Here is an 18,066-nt window from a genome sequence, read left to right as displayed (position 1 = left end):
TTCGTTAATGAAAAGTGCAAAAACTGACAAAAACAACTTGAAGAAATTATGAAAGAAAATTCATTGATGAAAGGTAATCAAACAATATATTGACTTACAAATCTCAACATGATGTACTAATGCAATAAAATTCGTTAATGAAAAGTGTAAAAACTAATAAAAACAAGTTGAAGAAATTATGCAAGAAAATTCATTGATGAAAAGTAATCAAAAAATGAATTGATTTACAAATCTCAACATGATGAAATTATACAATGAAATCGTTAATGAAAAGTGCAAAAACTGATAAAAACAACTTGAAGAAATTATGAAAGAAAATTCAATAATGAAAAGTAATCAAAACAAAAATTGACTTACAAATATCAACATAATGAAATAATGCAATAAAATTGGTTAATGAAATGTGCAAAAACTAATAAAAAAACAACTTGAAGAAGTTATGTAAGAAAATTCATTGAAGAAAAGTTATCAATAAATGAATTGACTAACAAATTTTAACATGATGAATTTATGCAATAAAATTGGTTAATGAACTGTGCTAAAACTGATCAAAACAACTTAAAGAAATTTTGAAAGAAAATTAATTGATGAAAAGTAATCAAAAAATGAATTGACTTACAAATGTCAACATGATGAAATTATATAATAAAAAGTTAAAAAACTTGAAGAAAATATGAAACAAATTAATTTATGAAAAGTAATTAAAAATAACTTGTATGCAATAAACAAATACTAAAAATAAAAAGCTAATGAAAGAACTGATGAAAAATAATAAAAACAATGAATTTACTTACAAATGTCAATGTAATAAAATTATTAAAAAGTTCAAAAAACTTGAAGAAAATATGAAAAAAAAAATGATGAAAAGTAATAAAAAAATGATGAAATTATGTAATAAAATTAAAAGTACAAAAGATATAAAATTTTCAATTTACTTACAAATAACAGCATGAAGAAATTATCTAAGAATCCAAACCCGACGAAGGGAATCGAATTCGCAACTGCAACTGAAAAAAAAATAAGGATTTCAGTAATCCCCTTCAAATCCTATTTGATGAGAACTTACTGTCGATTAGCTGCCTATTTGTTGGATGCGGCACCGATTCGGCTAGAAAAAGAACAAAGGAAGCATTAATTTTCCGCAGGATGAACAATTTCCTGTCACATCTCAAATAGATGCAAACAAAATCGATGTTATATAACAACATACTTGTTTTAATTTTTTTTTTAGTTCATCCCTATATTTTTGGAATTTTATTCAACCTTAACCATCATTATTTGTTAAGTAAAAAACTACAGTCATTCACAGCAGATACAAATCGAACCCATTGTTTTCACTTGTTATCTAATTACGTGCATGGAGTATAGTATAAAGGTCTGGGATTTGATTAGAGTTAATAAAACGTGCGAGGAAACTAATGAATTAAGTCTAATTAAAACGTATGCGATTAGATTAGATTCAAGGATATTTAGTATTAGTTTTATTTATTTTTTATGTAATTCGTTTCGTGGTTTACGGACTTATTTTTCCCCTTGTTTTTGTCCGCTTTTGCTTTACCCAATTCTGCGTCTGGCATATAAATCAATACAATTATAGTCATACAGTTCGAAACTCCGCCAGAAAGTAAATTTGCGACATATATTAAAGTAATTCGAACAAAATTTTAATGTAAAATACTGTAATTTTCTAAATTTTAACTATAAATTGCCAAAATAATATTATTTAAACTTTATTGATAAAAGTTTATTTCACATTTACTTTAATTTTTGCTCAATTTTAATCAAATTTCGACAATTTATTGTTTATTATAGAAAATTATCAGAAAATTTACATATATTTGAAGATTTTCTATAGATTTTTTTACTTTTTTCTAGATTATTATACTTCAATGATTTATAATGTATTTTCACTATTAATTATCATTAAATAAATATTAATTTAATCGCATAATTTTTTGATCTTTTTCTAAACAAAATCCTTGATAAAATTTGACAAAAATTTCAATTTTTTTTTTATAATTTATTAATCTTATAATTAATAAAATTTGAAATATTTTATAGACTTGTTTTTTAATGTAACGAATATGTTTCGAACATTTTTCTGAGTAAAAGCCTTAATAAATGAAATTTAACGAAAATAATTAAATTAGCTTGAATAATTTCCTAAATCCATTTTTTTAGGTTAGGGATTAGGTTATGTTAGAGATTAGGGTACAGATTATGTTAGAGTTTAGGTTAGAGAATAGGTTATGTTAGGTATTATGTTAGAGGTTAGGTTAGAAGTTAGGTGAGTGGTTAGGTTAGAGGTTAGGTTATGTTAGAGGTTAGGTTAGAGTTTAGGTTAGAGGTTAGATTAGAAGTTGGGTTAGTGGTTAGGTTAGAGGTTAGGTTAGAGGTTAGGTTAGAGTTTAGGTTAGAGGTTAGACGTTAGGTTAGAGGTTAGGTTAGAGGTTAGGTTAGAGGTTAGGTTAGATGTTAGGTTCGGGATTAGGTAAGTGATTAAGTTAGGTTAGGAATTAGTCCGTGATATTGGCAGAACCGTACAAAAACCTGTCATTTTATATTTTACATTCAGTTTTTTTTCTAACACATTTTTTCAATAAATTAATGATTTAAAAAAAATAAACCTAAGACTATAAATAATGAAATTTTAAATGTATTACAGATCTTATTCTTTGTTACATTATATTTAATACAATATTTTCATTATAAATTATCATTATCAAAATATTACGAAAATAATTTTACTATTTCATAATTAAAATGTAACAAATTAATAATTGTCTTTCAAGATTGAAATATAAACTATTTACATTGAAATAAGACATTTTTATTAAAAATTATGAAAAATGATGAAAATACTTCTTCTATTTCATAATTTGTTACATTGTAATTAATAATTGTATTCGAAAAAAATGAAATTTAAACTAATTACATTGAAATAAGATAAATTTTCTTTAAATCCATTATATTCTGACGGATTTTCTGAAAGAAAAATCAAAATCCTGAAAAAAGAAAATACAAAAAAAACAAGGAAAGGCACAATTACGAAGCAAATGTTAAAAAGCGATCAAACATATTAGTTTTTTCATGCAGATGTTATGTGTTTTTGTTAGTGAAAATTACGGTTAACAATTGAAAAAAACCAAAAATAAACAAAAAAATATCCCAAAAGCAACTGAGATTTGTGTGTGGTTTTACCGTGTTTGCGTTTGAGCCAATCCTCTGGGACGGGACAATAAGATCCCGTGGGATCGACGTCGCCCAATCTGGGCAACTTACTGGGCCTACCGAATTTACTTCTCCATCGAGACGCGGCCAGTTGACCTTCAAAAAGTGCGTGTAAAACAAAACAAAAATGAACAAAACAAAAATATACAAAAAATAACAATACAAAAAACAATATGAATAAAACATAAATAAAAAAAATGCATAATAAACGTATATAAACGAAACTAGAAACATAACGTGGTGTAATGAATAAAATTGATAAACAACAACAGAAAAAAATGTGTATGTGTAAAGTTCGTAATGAAAACGGAATTAATGATAAAACATGAAAAATGCATTGCACGAAATGGAAACATTGATTTTAGATGAATTAATTGAACCTGCTCTCAATTCGCGTATGGAAACGAATCCATCATTTTGGAAATGTGGTAAAAAAAAGTATGTATCATTTCAAATTGATTAACGCAATATTTCATCGTTCAATGTACATTGCAGATGTAATAAAAAAAACGTAAAATTTTGCGGTAATTTCAATTCAATATTGATTTTAAACATATTTTCTTGAAAAAAATACACTTTTTTATATACAATAATATTTTTACAAAATTAATTCAAAATCTTATAATTCGTAAAGTGTAAATAATAATTTACGAACTATTTCAATCCGGACTAAACGAGGACTTGTTATACTTAATTCGGAGCGTGTTATATTTAATCCGGACTAAGTTAAGCCGCACTATGCTAGGATTTGCTGTATATCTATGATTGTATTAGATGCAAAAATTCATTGAATTAAATTTTTTTTTTCAAATTAAAAATTGTAATAAAATTCAAACGAAAAATATGAAAAAAAAAACCATTTTTATTTGATTAAATAAACGTTGCTCGTAGTAATAATTATTATTTAATTAATAATTATTTGATTAAGAATGAAATAATGAAATTTTCTCGAAATCTTTATTTTTTTGTATATAATTCGTAAATTGAGAATCATGATTTACGGACTGTTTGAATCCGGACTAATCGAGGACTTTGAAACCGTATTATATTTAATCCGGACTAATTGAAGCCGCACTATGCGAGGTTTTACTGTATAACCATGATTGTATTAATTGACAGTAGAATTTAAATAAAACATTAGTTCAAATGGAATCAATTAGTTCAGATCGAGATTATTTGAATAAAAAAAATATACAAATAGTCATTGAATAAGAATATTTTTTTCGAGAATCATGATTTAGGGTCTGTTTCAAATAGTATTATATTTAATCCGGACTAATTGAAACCGCACTATGGTATAATTTGTTGTATATCTATGATTGTTTTAGGTACAAATATTCATTGAATAAAAATATGTTTTTCAAATTAAAAATTGTAATAAAATCCTAATGATTTCTCGTAGTAATAATTAATATATAATTAATATTTATTTGATTAAGAATGAAATAATGAAATTTCTAATAAAAAATATCCAATAAGATGTTTTTTTATCTAAGTTTATTTTAACAAAATTCATTCGAAATCTTTATTTTTTTATACAATTCGTAAAGAGAGAATCATTATTTACGGATTGTTTGAATCCGGACTAATCGAAGACTTTGAAACCGTAAAAATATCCAATAAGAAGTTTTTTTTTTAAATAAGTTAATTTTTACAAAATTCATTCGAAATCTTTATTTTTTTTTATATAATTCGTAAAGTGAGAATCATTATTTACGGACTGTTTGAATCCGAACTAATCGAGGACGTTGAAACCGTAAATTTTCAAACCGAATTATTATATTTAATCCGGACTAATTGAAGCCGCACTAGCAAGGTTTTGCGGAATTTCTCCTATTACATTAATTGACAGTACAATTTAAATAAATGAAATATTTTATGGGACAAAATAATGTATGAATTTCATACATATAAATAGAACATATTAGTTCAAATGGAATCAATTAGTTCATATGCATAAAATGTGTATATATGGAAATTATTTGAATAAAAAAACATGCAAATATTCATTGAATAAACATATTTTTTTCGAGAATCATGATTTACGGACTGATTGAATCCGGACTATTCGAGGACTGTGAAACCGAACATTTTCAAATAATAATATATTTAATCCAGACTAATTGAAGCCGCACTATGATAGGATTTGCTGTATATCTATGATTGTATTAGATGCGAAAATTCATTGAATAAAAATATTTTTTTCGAATTAATAATTGTAATAAAATCCTAATGAAAAACAAACTTCTTTGATTAAATAAACGTTTCTCGTAGTAATAATTAGTATATACTTAATAATTATTTGATTAAAAATGAATTAATGAAATTCAATGAGAAGTTTTTTTTTTAATAAATAAATTTTTACAAAATTCGTTCAAAATCTTTATTTTTTTATATAATTCGTAAAATGAGAATCATGAGTTACGAACTGTTTGAATCCGGACTAATTGAGGACTTTGAAACAGTAAATTTTCAAACCGAATTATTATATAAAATCCGGACTAATTAAAGCCGCACTATGCAAGGTTTTGTATATATGTATTAATTAGCAGTATGATTTAAATAAATAAAATATTTTATGGGACAAAAAAGTTGGATGAATTTCATGCATTTAAATGAAACATATTAATTCGAATAGAGGCAATTAGTTTAGTTACATAACATTTTTATATGCAAATTATTTGAATATTTTTTTCAAATTAACATTTGTAATAAAATAAAGTTCCGATAAAAAGTTTTTATTTAATATTTTTTTTGTAGTGTAATTATATAATGAAGAGAATAATATTAATAGTATACAAATAACTAAAATTCTTTTAGAAACGTAAATCTCTTTGTAGAGCAACTTGTTCGAAATATTCACATTCCATGCACTAATCGTAAAGTTTAGAGGCTGCGAACTTTATAATTCGATCTTAGACAAGTAGACTATACACTTCCGGTAGTAAATGCACTTGACTAAATTACAGAGTTTCGTAATTCTGTTGCAACAACTGAAACTGAAGCGACATCCGTCCGAACGAAAACTTTTTTAATGGAACAAAGTTAGGAAACGTGTGGTTACATGAATGTAACATACGGTTTAAAAAATTAATATAAAGTTAAGACATTAATGTGCCAAATTTCTTTATTTTTTTGTTATGCGGTCAAGTATTGATTGCCTTTAGGTATGCAGAAGAAAAGCTCAGAGAATCGATACATTCTGCAGCATATGCCAATCTAATATGACCAAAGGTATAGTAGTATACAGTAGGCCTTTGACCCCTTTTGCAAAAGGGAGGTTAATAATTAAATATGGTTTGTGAAAGGGGAGTTCAGGTATTGATTCGAAAAGTTAGTTCTTTGTTATGTAACAAACTCGTAGATTTTTGTATTATAGAAGAAAAAAAACACTAAAGTATTTATAGAGTTTGAATAGGATTTTCATTTGTATGAAGTCCTAATAAATTAATGAACTAAAATTTAGATAAATTAAAGGAAATGTTTATAAAATTTATAAGCTAAAATTAAGAAAATGTAAGAACTTTAAATTAAAAAATATTAATATTAGGTTAATTAAACGAAATTCGTAAATTAATTTAGTATAATATACTTGAATACTTCAAGCATTGCCGAAACATTGGATCTACTATGAAGATTCTACTAACTCCATCTATCTTATACATTGGAACTAAGCGAAACTGTCAATAGAAAATTCCAATAATTTAAACAAAGGTTGCGAGTTCAAATCTCGTGTCAAATTAAAAAATAATGTAAATAAAAGAGCCACAAAAATGTATAAAATATGAATTTTCAAATATTTTTTATATAATAATTTTCCTATCAGTTATAATTATTTGAAAATCTTTACGGCTTAACTTCGATGAAAGTTGTCTGTAATCATTTATGTAATTTTATATACAATTACAAATAAAAATAACAGTATTTTTTGATAAATAATTAGTTTGTACATTGGAAATACATTATAGATATACAAATAAACACGAATTATTTGTAATAAGATTCATATACTTTTTTAAGTTCTTTTTTACAGCGTCAGTACGTGTAACTAATGGCCCTTCTGGGACATCCACTTGGGAAGGGTGGACAAGTCACAAGGCACTATTTATTATAATGACGCCAGAGGGCACAAAGCGGTCGTTTTTTATTGCAAGTAACAAGTAAGGTCCTCTAGTTATAATTAATGGTAGCTTCGATAAGTGTTTTTCCAAGTACTAATTAACTAAGTCAAAGGAAGTTAAAAGTTAAGAGTTTTTAAAGACTGCAAATGTAATTACTTAAAAATAAAACGTTTGTAGTTTGTAATTATTCCAATTAAAATAATATACAAAATGTCGTTAAAGAATCGTCATTTAGGAAATAATTAACGATTTTCAAATAATAATTAAAGAGTTTCTCAATATTTTTGCAGCCAACATATTTGTATGTTGTAGCTGACAGTTAATCGCTGTCATTTCGTGACTTTGATGACAGCTGTCATTTCGTGACTTTTGTGACAGTTGTCATTTCGTGACAGCTGTCCCATTAAACATTTAACACGGCATAAGTTCAGAAACGTTCTTATTTAATATGTGATAAATGATCCGCATTAAATACGTAACTTTTTTGAAAAAACAACAAATTTTGTTAATTGATTTTTTCAATATATTTTTTTTCAAAAGTTAAAAAATAAACGTAAAATAATTATTTTAAAATTAAAAAATTAAACTTAGAAATTTGATTTGAAGCTGTTTTAAAGTAATGTTTACAAAACCCAGTCTAGATTTGTAACTACAATGGGTTGGATCAGTGGGGAGTCAAGAATATCTTTGCTTCACTTGCTTGAAACATGATTTATGAATTTTCCTCGAACTGATCGATCGGTGAATGTAAAGCCATCTCTTTTGTACTCCAAATGGACCGAGTTTGAAGGCGTACAAGAAATGAAGCTGTTATCAATAATCCACGTCGCTTCGGGGTTTTCTCTAATGCATACAACATAATCAAAAAGTGAAACACGAACGAAATGTACACATAACATAAATAAACAATGAATGAATGAATTCAAAAGCGAAATACGCAGTTTGAATGAAGGATTTTGAAATTTTAATTAGCAATTAACTTTGCTTATTGTTTAGAATTCATAGCTTAAAACATTTCATTTTTAAGAAATTTTATTCAAAAAAAATCAGAAATAAAAATTATATAAAAAAATAGTTAAGCCAATAATATTTTGCTAACTTGTATATGAAAAAGTTGTAAATCTTAATTATACAAGAAAACAATCAATTAATAAACCTTATGGTCGTTGGACAATTAAGAAAGAAACCTTTTAAGAAATATAAAAATATCTCAAGATCATCAAATTTAATCAAAATTATAATCTTTATTGATTAGATTTAATTATGAAAGTTTTTTAAAGTTAAGCATGGATGGGGTGATCTTTAATTTTGTTTAAAATGATTGTAAAACAAGAACAAACTCGATGTATAAAAGTAATTTAATAGTCTTAACTATTCACACTAAATAATACTGATCTATGAAGAAAACCTCCTAACTAATAGACAACTTCAAAGTTAGTTAAACCAAATACGTTAATAATGAAATTACGCATTTAACCAGAGGAAGTTACTTAATAACATTAACATGTAGATTTGGTAATGGTGGTGTTAACCGGAAGATAGAGGAAACGTTTGGAGGACAATGTATTTATACAGTGGGGGATTGTTTTAGTATGTGCAGAACCTGAAGGACCTGTTGCGAAGGTTCCAACTGCTGAAACGCAATGAAGTCATTTCACGGATGGTTCTGTTGCGATAAAATGAACGACCTCAAGAGTAAACCGAAGGATTTTCAAAATTGAATTACGGCTCAAGTGATCAATGGAAACAAATACAAAATAAAGGATTATTCGGATTGAAAGCTTTGTTGACGAAAAGCCCCAGAAAGACCGATTGATTTAATTAAGTTTTATCGGATTTTATTTATTGATTGAATTCAATTCAGAATTTCTAAACCCGAAGATGAAAATACTTAATTGTTAATATTTAATCAATGATTATGAAATAAAGTTTTATTATAATTCTTAAGAAAATACAAATTGTGTTTCTGCTTTTTCAGAAAAATGTCATTAAAGAATCGTCATTTGGGAAATAATTGACAATTTTCAAATAATAATTAAAGAGTTTCTCAGCTGTCATTTCGTGATATTGGTGACAGCTGTCATTTCGTGACTTTTGTGACAGTTGTCATTTCGCGATAGCTGTCCCATTAAACATTTAACACGGAATAAGTTCAGAAACGTTCTTATATAATATTTTTTGAAAAACATCTTTTTCTCAAACACCTTAATGTTAATATTTAAGCAATGATTATGAAATAAAGTTTTATTTCAATTCTTAAGAAAATACAAATATTTTGTGTTTCTGCGTTTTCAAAAAAAAATCTTAAGTTCTAAAAAATTATAAATAAATATTTGTGTCGAGTATTTTCATCCTAATATTAACAAAATACCCAAGTCTATGCATTTTTTTATTGAAATTAATGTTCTGATTAAGAATTATGCAAATAACCGAAATCTATCTTCATCTTTAACCGAAGGATTTAAAAAAATAAAAATTAACCTGATGATTAAATTTTTTTGAAATATAAAACATAAAAACATGAAATAAAGATACAAATATCGGACAAAATAAAATAACCGAAGGTGCATGTTCATACTGAAATTAACAGATTAATCTTTAATCTGAAGGTTAAAACACGTTATGTAAAAGATTTGTTTTGAAATGTAGAACATAAAAAATATGAAATAAAGATGAAAATACTGGACAAAGAAAAATAATATTAATATCGGTTATTTTGGTATTAAATTATAAAAAAATAACCCAAGGTTATGTGGTATACTTTCACAGTGAAATGTATAGAATAAACGTTAACCTGAAGATTAAAATTAGTTGAGTATGAGATATTGTTAATATACATTATGTAAAAGATTTGTGTGGAAATCTAGAACATAAAAAGTAACTCAAAGATGAAAATACCGGAGAAATAAAAAGAGCATTGAATATAAAAAATTAACCGAAGGTTAAGAAGTACATTTTTACATGAATTAGTTGAGTATTTTATACTGTTTATACACTTTATTTAAAAGATTTATGATGAAATCAAGAACATAAAAGATAATTGAAAGATGGAAATACTGAAGAAACAACAATATAAAAAATAACCGAAGGTATTGAAATACATTTTCACAGTGAAATTGACAAGATAAATATTAAACTGAAGATTAAAACTATTGGGCTGTTAAATATAAATAGGTTAAGGGAGAACAGATATTCATGTAGTAATTTAAAGTTAATGCCTTTCCAGAACGGAACATCGCGTGTGTAATTTACCACAAAGTCGACCTTAAACCAGACAAATAATTCGAAACTCTTCAGCTGCACGTTATTCTTGTTCCTATTTCCAAAATCCCCAATTATGTAACTAAACCATAGGATAAAAAGTTTTAGAAATTGCAAAAGATTTCAAAGAGATAATTGCTACAAAGAAAAAATGCTACAATTAAGAAATTATTGATACTTCAACAAAAAAAAAACGAGGATTTATCAATGAAAAAAGTTTTCAGAACCAAAAATAAGTCACAGAATTGTATTTAATTGAAAAACTTTGAGAATATCCAAACGTCTAATTATGCAACTAAAGTAATAATTTGTTAAATTTGCAAAGACTTTAAGGAGAAATTGCTGGAAATAAAAATTGAGAAACGATAAATTATGGATACTTAAAAAAAACGAGCATCTAATAATAAACGTACTTTGCATAACCAAACTGGGTCACAGAATTGCATTGAATACGAATTCAAATAAACCCGCAATAGAGTCGGGAAGCAATTGTACGATATAACAGCGTTTCTCAACGTAAGTGCTGCGTCAAATCTTTATTGGGTCGTGAAATGACAGCTGTCAAATTTGACGTAATGTGACAGCTGTCAACATTTTTATGTCAAAAATAATTTGGTTTGCACCAGCGTTTTCCAAATTGTGAGGACTAAGGGGAGACGCGAATATTAGTCACAGTGAGCAATTTACCTATTTTATGAATATTTTTAAGGAGTAGTAACATCAAGTTTGGAAACCACTTGTCTACACAAAGAAAGGATGATATTATAGAATTCACATATCTTTTTATAATACAATAAGCTGTGTATTTACTACTAAAATGGAACCAGATGTTTCTTCTAAATTTGTTTCCTTTTTTTTGCTCTCATCCACTTTACATCCTCGGAAATTGTATTTGTTTTATTCATGGCAGATCGTGGACGAGCCGTGCTGTATTATGTAAGGCAGATGCTAATTCCGCAGAAAGGGAATTCTAGATGGTGATGAATGGAAACGCGCGTGCCTTTAACACCGAAATCCAAGGGGTTTCCAGTCGAAATGGTCAAAAGAAAATATTATCATGTAGATGTGAAGAAAACCATCCCATCAAAAGTATTGTAAGAGTGAAAGAAATAAGAACAGTTCCATTTTTCATATAAGTTTTTTTTTTACTTCTGTAATGGTGACTCTAAACTATGCGAAAAATAAAACATAAATTATTGTCAGCTGTAATTGTAGTTGGTACATATAACAGAAAACTATGAATCATGTATCGTATAGTGTGGATTATTATTATGTGTAACAATTAATAATGGTTGTCATAGAAACTAGTGATAATGGAATTGACAGCTTAAATTGATACGTTTGACAGTTGGAAGTTACATATAAACATTGACATAACCTCGACAGATAAACAAAATTGACAGTAACGTAACGCTACTTTTATGACATATTAAAAATTAGAGATTTACTCTCAACATTTTTTTCTGTGAATACTGAATTACTATAAAGATAGGAAGAAAAACCAGAAAAGTTACATAAAATTCTTAAGACATATTCAAGAATGTATACAAAAAAGTAGGGTCATTTGTAAAAGAAAATCTGAAGCAAAACGTCTGCTCAGCATTCGTGACTAGAGTTGATGAAAAACGTGATTTAATATTGAGTGAATTCAAGAGAGAAAACAGCCCTTCTTCAGTACGTGAGAACAGATTTAATAAATCTTACATCACATAACAAAAAAACACAGAAGATTTATTTCTATATTATACAACATTCCTGTAAGCTCCCACAATTTCTATAATTTAATGAGATTAACAGAATTTTCAGATTTGTCTTTTCTTTCAATCTTTAACTAAAATATATAAATATTTCTACTAGTTTTATAACAAAATAAACGAATATGATAGTAATCTATGAAAATTATAGTAATTTCAACAGGAAAACTTCTTGTAGGAAATCCGAAACCAGATAGATTCACAACTTTCCTCCTGATAAACTTGCAGTAAACAGTTTCACTTCCGCTTTAAACACATCCTTCAAAGTTCCACCCAAATGGAATTAATTAAAACTTTCCTACAAATCTGTGTAAATATATCTAATATATCTAATAATAAACTTTTCTCTACAAAATCAGTTAATTATTCAATATTTTTATCATTTTCAAAAGTATTCAAAAATTTCTTCAAAAACTTGAGTAATACCAAAGTTAACTTTAGAATTTTTCATAAATTTTAAATAAAAAGTTAATATTTACATAATAAAAATCTAATTAAATTACGCAACGAATGTAATAATGCGTTTTTTAGTAAAAGATAAAACTTCGTCTTTATACCGAAACTTGCAGAATGCAATATTTCTGAGGTAATTTTCATGGAAAATAAAGTAAAAAAAAATTGAATCATAAAATTGAATTATACATGTACGTACATAGAGTAATTACGAAATGTTGTAAAGGACATAAAAAAAATGTACATATAAAATTATAAGTTCAGTTGTTGATGGGTGGAATATAATAGGTTTTTATATGAGTTTTATGGTATTAATTCGGGTTTTTCAGAGATGGAATTACGAGGCAACAAGTTTTAGGCAACACAAATTCGCATTGTTGTTTTTATTATTGTTATTATTAGGATTTCCAGCGGGAATTCAACTCGAAACTCAATTTCGTGAATGGGAGATGGGGGAGTTTTGCTATTAATTCCCACTTCACCGCGCGTCCCGGGAACGTCGCTATCGATCATAAACGTTGCGTAAGCTATGACGCATTTCTTGCTACCTGAAAATTTTGAAATGCTTGGAACGACGAATGTGAGGAATATATATTAGATTTTCCTTACAAACGACTTTGCAAGATGCGGAAAGCATTGTTCGAATTTATATATATTTTTTTTTTGAGGAAGATGAAGAAATGATGGATGTAACGAAGTTAATGTAAAACGAGCATTTGTTCAGTGGATAGGTATGAATTTCAGTTGTTTACTTTGCAGCTGTGGGTGGGATGAAGGGACGTGTTTGTTCTGGAGAAAACTTCTTGGAAATGTAAACAGGCCTCCTCCACCGAAAACACTTTGTATTCATTTGGTCGAAAAAGTATACCGAATACTTACACAGAGTCGGGAAAACTATGAAACATGTAATAAGTTTGGACAGAAATTTCAAATGCGGACAATCCTAAATATCTTGTCTTATACCTGAATAGTAAAAAATCTGATATAATTCACTAGAAAGAAAGAAATTAATTTAGTTTTTATTATATTTTTTTTTCGGTGGAAACCGAAAGCCCGACAACAGAAATCCCGTCGTTCGAAATCCCGAGTGTATCGAAATCCCGACAATCAAAGTCCCGACTATATCGAAATCCCGTGTCTTTTATTATTATAAATTTCTACAATAACATTTTTATAGTAGTCGGAATTTCGATATAGTCGGGATTTCAAGCATCGGGACTTTAATACAGTCGGGATTTCGAACGTCGGGATTTCAATAGACGGTCTTTCCGTTGTCGGGCATGCGATATAGACCCAGTTTTTTTTTTTGTATAAAACATTTTAATTTTAGAATTTAAATTAAATTTTACAAAAAAAAAAGTTCATAAATAAATAATTTCATTTAAATATAATAAATCTATATAAAATAAAGAAATTGTATTTTTAATTGAATTTTACAGGAAAAAAAATCTTTAATTTTAATGTTGAGAATAAAAGAAATACAAATCTACATAAAATAAAGATTTTTTTTTAACAAATTTTGTACTTCATGTAATATGTATTCATTAATTAATTTTTTTTGTCCGTGTATTTCGGTAATTTGCATGACACACGCGTTCGTTCTTTTCGTCGAGGGTTGGACAAAACCCTCCGGAGATAAACCGAGGGAAAATTTGACAGATGGAAGAGATGAGATTGTAAAGGTTTATGTAAATATTTTATCTCCGTGGGTGTCGGAATGTTCGTGGGGGGATGAAGTGAAAAGTACGTTTTTTTTTTCACTTCTCAACTTCTTTATCTGTATATTTAACAGAAGCCACGAACATCATCAAATTGAAGCCAAAAAAAAACCTACAAGAAACGAAGCTATAATTAATTCCTAATGGTATTTTATTCGAGGTTTTAGTTCTCATTGGCGTTATTCAAAAATTTCTCGATATGCGACGTAAGTTGAAATGGTTGAAGGTTAAATTATTAATATAAAACAATACACGATTTATTTTTTACTATAAATACATTTGCTTTCGTCGCAACAGTGATTAGTCGTAAGTTGAGGAGTTACTGTATGTATTCTTATGATTTATAAAAACTTAGTCATGAAATATTTGTTAATAACCCTTTTAGGGGTTATGTCGTATATATTCGTCATGGTCACTTGTATTACGTAGGGCTCATGACGAATATATCCGCATTATGATACATATATAAATACGCTAGCAACAAAAACTAGAGCCACTTCATACAATGCATCAAATCGCTTAAGGGGTTGAAGATGGAATATTTATAAGAGAATCGATATACAAAAATCATACTATATTTATGAACTTTCTCTTAACAATTATAAGGCGATAAGATACTGAATGTAATCTTATAATTTATAATAAACTTGGTCAATTAAATATTTTGTATTAACCGCTTATGTGGTTATGTCGTATATTATGTAGCACTTATGACGAATATATCCGCATCAGTATACATAAATAAAAACACTAGCGACAAAAAACGTGGCCACTAGTGGAGCCACTTCATACAATGCATCTAAACCGCTACTATATTTAGAAGCTTTAAAAAATAAAAAAAATAAATATATAAGGTTTTGTATACAAAATATTAAATTTATTCGAGGTTTTAGTTTTCATTGGGGTTAATCAAAGATTTCTCGAGTTACGACGCAAGTTGAAATAGTTGTGAGTTAAATTTATAAAACAATACACGATTTTTTTTTAACTACAAATACATTTGTTTGCGTCGTTACAGTATGAATTCTTATGATTTATAAAAACTTAGTCATGAAATATTTGTTAATAACAATTTTAGTGGTTATGTCGTATATATTCGTCATGTTCACTTGTATTACGTAGGACTCATGACGAATATATCCGCATCATGATACATAAATAAATACGATAGCAACAAAAACTAGAGCCACTTAATACAATGCATCAAACCGCTTAAGGGGTTGAAGATGGAATATTTATAAGAAAATCGATATGCAAAAATCATACTATATATTAACTTTCTCTTAACAATTGAAAGTTGTAATCTTATAATTTATAATAAACTTGGTCAATGAAATATTATGTATTAACCGCTTAAGTGGCTATGTTGTATATATTCGTCATGATCTATTGTATTATGTAGCGCTTATGACGAATATATCCGCATCATAATACATAAATAAAAACACTAGCGACAAGCCACTTCATACAATGCATCAAACCGCTACTATATTTAGAAACTTTCTCTAACAATTGGCTATTTTCTTGAAACTTATATAAAAAAAAATATTTAAAAAAAATGAAATGTATAAGGTTTTGTATACAAAATACTAAATTTATTAAAAATTATCCATCTCAAATAGCTAATAAACAAATTAGATTCCATGTGTTGCGTAATATGTTTAGATTTGTAAATTATTCTATAGTCTCAATCTCCATTCATTGTTCCAAGCAAAGCTATGCAAGGCTACGATTATTACGTAACCGATGATTGATATCTAAATTTAGTGATGCAAAATAGTCGGTGCGCGTTTGGTGGCTGCAATTACTCGCGCGTACGGTGGTATTAAAAGAGACGAGGAATCCGAAATGTATGACGTAAAGTGTGACGGCATCCGTGATTTACGACCGGTAAATAATTGTTCATGTCATTTTGATCCCACTTTTAACGTGGAACGTAGGTAATGCATCAATTTTCTAGAGACACTTTTTTCCTCTCCCGGACGACAAATCCGCTTTGAAACTTCGTGTTTTACAACTTTTATTTTGTCTATGAGATGGAAAAGTTCTGTTAAACTTAACCCAATCCTCTGACAAGACACTCATGACCTGTAGTAAAAAAGTAGTTCTGATTTATCCAACTATCTATACTAAATTTAGATCTATTTGCCAATTTTACTTACTAAATATTGTTATATAAGTTTGAATATTTATATAATATGATTATTTTTTTTTTATTTTTTATTGTAATTTTATATAAATCAAAAATAAGAATAAAATATGTACGATTTTTCAGGACATAAATACAAATAAAGACTGCAATTACAATAGTTCTCTTTTTATTTGATAATTTATTGCAAATTTGATGCAAGAAAAAACAAGATAATATCAAAATTTTTGATTTCATTGAAAGAGTTCTCACTTTACGAAATAAATAATTCTAATGTTTAAATATAAAAACACGTGTATCTAAGTATAAATACTTTAATTTTCTTGAAATTATTAACATTTTCTATTAAAAAAATTAATAATTATGAAAAAATAAACAAGAAAATAGAGAAACTTTACAAAGTTAAAAAAAAACAAATATTTCTAATGAGTTAATTTGTAAATATGTACTGAAATTAATATATAATAAAAAAACACTTTAATTTTAACCCCATTTTTTTGTACAAAATCGCGTGTTCTTCCATACGTTTTATCACGTAAAATGTAAATGAAAACAAGAAATATAACACATATTTATATCATGAGTTTTACATAAGTAAAGCCGAAGAGTCTTTAGGTTGTTGTGAATGGGTCACGTAATGCATCCTCCGAGCATGAATAATCACGACAGGAAGTGCACATACATCAGATCGTAACACGCAAGAAAAAAATGAAAGAAGAAGTAAAACGAAAAGATAGAAAAAACGTAACACTCCGAAAATAGAATGTGGGACAGGCGTAGTCAACTCTGACGTTATGTAAAAATAAAACATAAAAGAAAAACAAATCAATATTATCTCACCCATTAAAAAAATCGTAATTAAAATAATACACACACATTATTTGTTATCTCTTCACGAGTTGAGTATTTTAGATTATATAATATACCAAAATGTTTACTTTTTGTATTTTTGTGCGTGTGGAGCAGCGTTTCTCAACAAATTGGGTCGCCTTAAATTTGTTATGAATCCTGAAATGAAAGCTGTCAAAATGAAGCATCGTTTCTCAACAGATTGGATCGTCTTTAATTTGTAATTCATCGCAAATTGACAGCTGTCAAAATAAAGAACTGTCAGCGTTTCTCAACAGATTGGGTCACGTTTAATTTGTAATGCATCGCAAAATGACAGCTGTCACCTTCTGTCAAAATGAAAAAATGGCAGCTTTTCTCAACAGATTGGGTTGCCTTTAATTTGTAATGCATCGCAAAATGACAGCTGTCACCTTGTGTTAAAATTAAGAACTGGCAGCGATTCTCAAAAGACTGAGTCGCGTTTAATTTTTAATGCATAGCAAGTTGACAGCTGTCACCTTCTGTCAAAATGAAGAACTAGCAGCTTT

The 18,066-nt window shown here is 27.4% G+C and overlaps 1 protein-coding gene across 2 annotated transcripts in view; it reads right to left on the bottom strand.

Moving 5' to 3' along the window:
* The window catches only part of LOC108561436 (transmembrane protein 65), a 33,778-nt gene that overhangs the window by 4,524 nt on the left and 11,188 nt on the right, over positions 1 to 18,066 (bottom strand). Inside the window, exons 2-4 of one of the 2 annotated variants that reach the window (XM_017919374.1) lie at positions 3,202 to 3,327; positions 1,067 to 1,108; positions 940 to 1,007 (exon numbers count right to left, since the gene is read on the bottom strand). In XM_017919374.1, coding sequence (XP_017774863.1) covers positions 940 to 1,007; positions 1,067 to 1,108; positions 3,202 to 3,327 — 236 coding nt within the window. The remainder of the gene's footprint in view (positions 1 to 939; positions 1,008 to 1,066; positions 1,109 to 3,201; positions 3,328 to 18,066) is intronic. The other variant, XM_017919383.1, reaches the window with a different exon arrangement.

The sequence above is a fragment of the Nicrophorus vespilloides genome, unplaced genomic scaffold (assembly GCF_001412225.1).
Source record: "Nicrophorus vespilloides isolate i.1.1-1 unplaced genomic scaffold, Nicve_v1.0, whole genome shotgun sequence".
Lineage (NCBI taxonomy): Eukaryota > Metazoa > Arthropoda > Insecta > Coleoptera > Silphidae > Nicrophorus > Nicrophorus vespilloides.
Note: the sequence above shows the minus strand (reverse complement) of the source record. Positions and strands in the feature narration are given on the sequence as shown.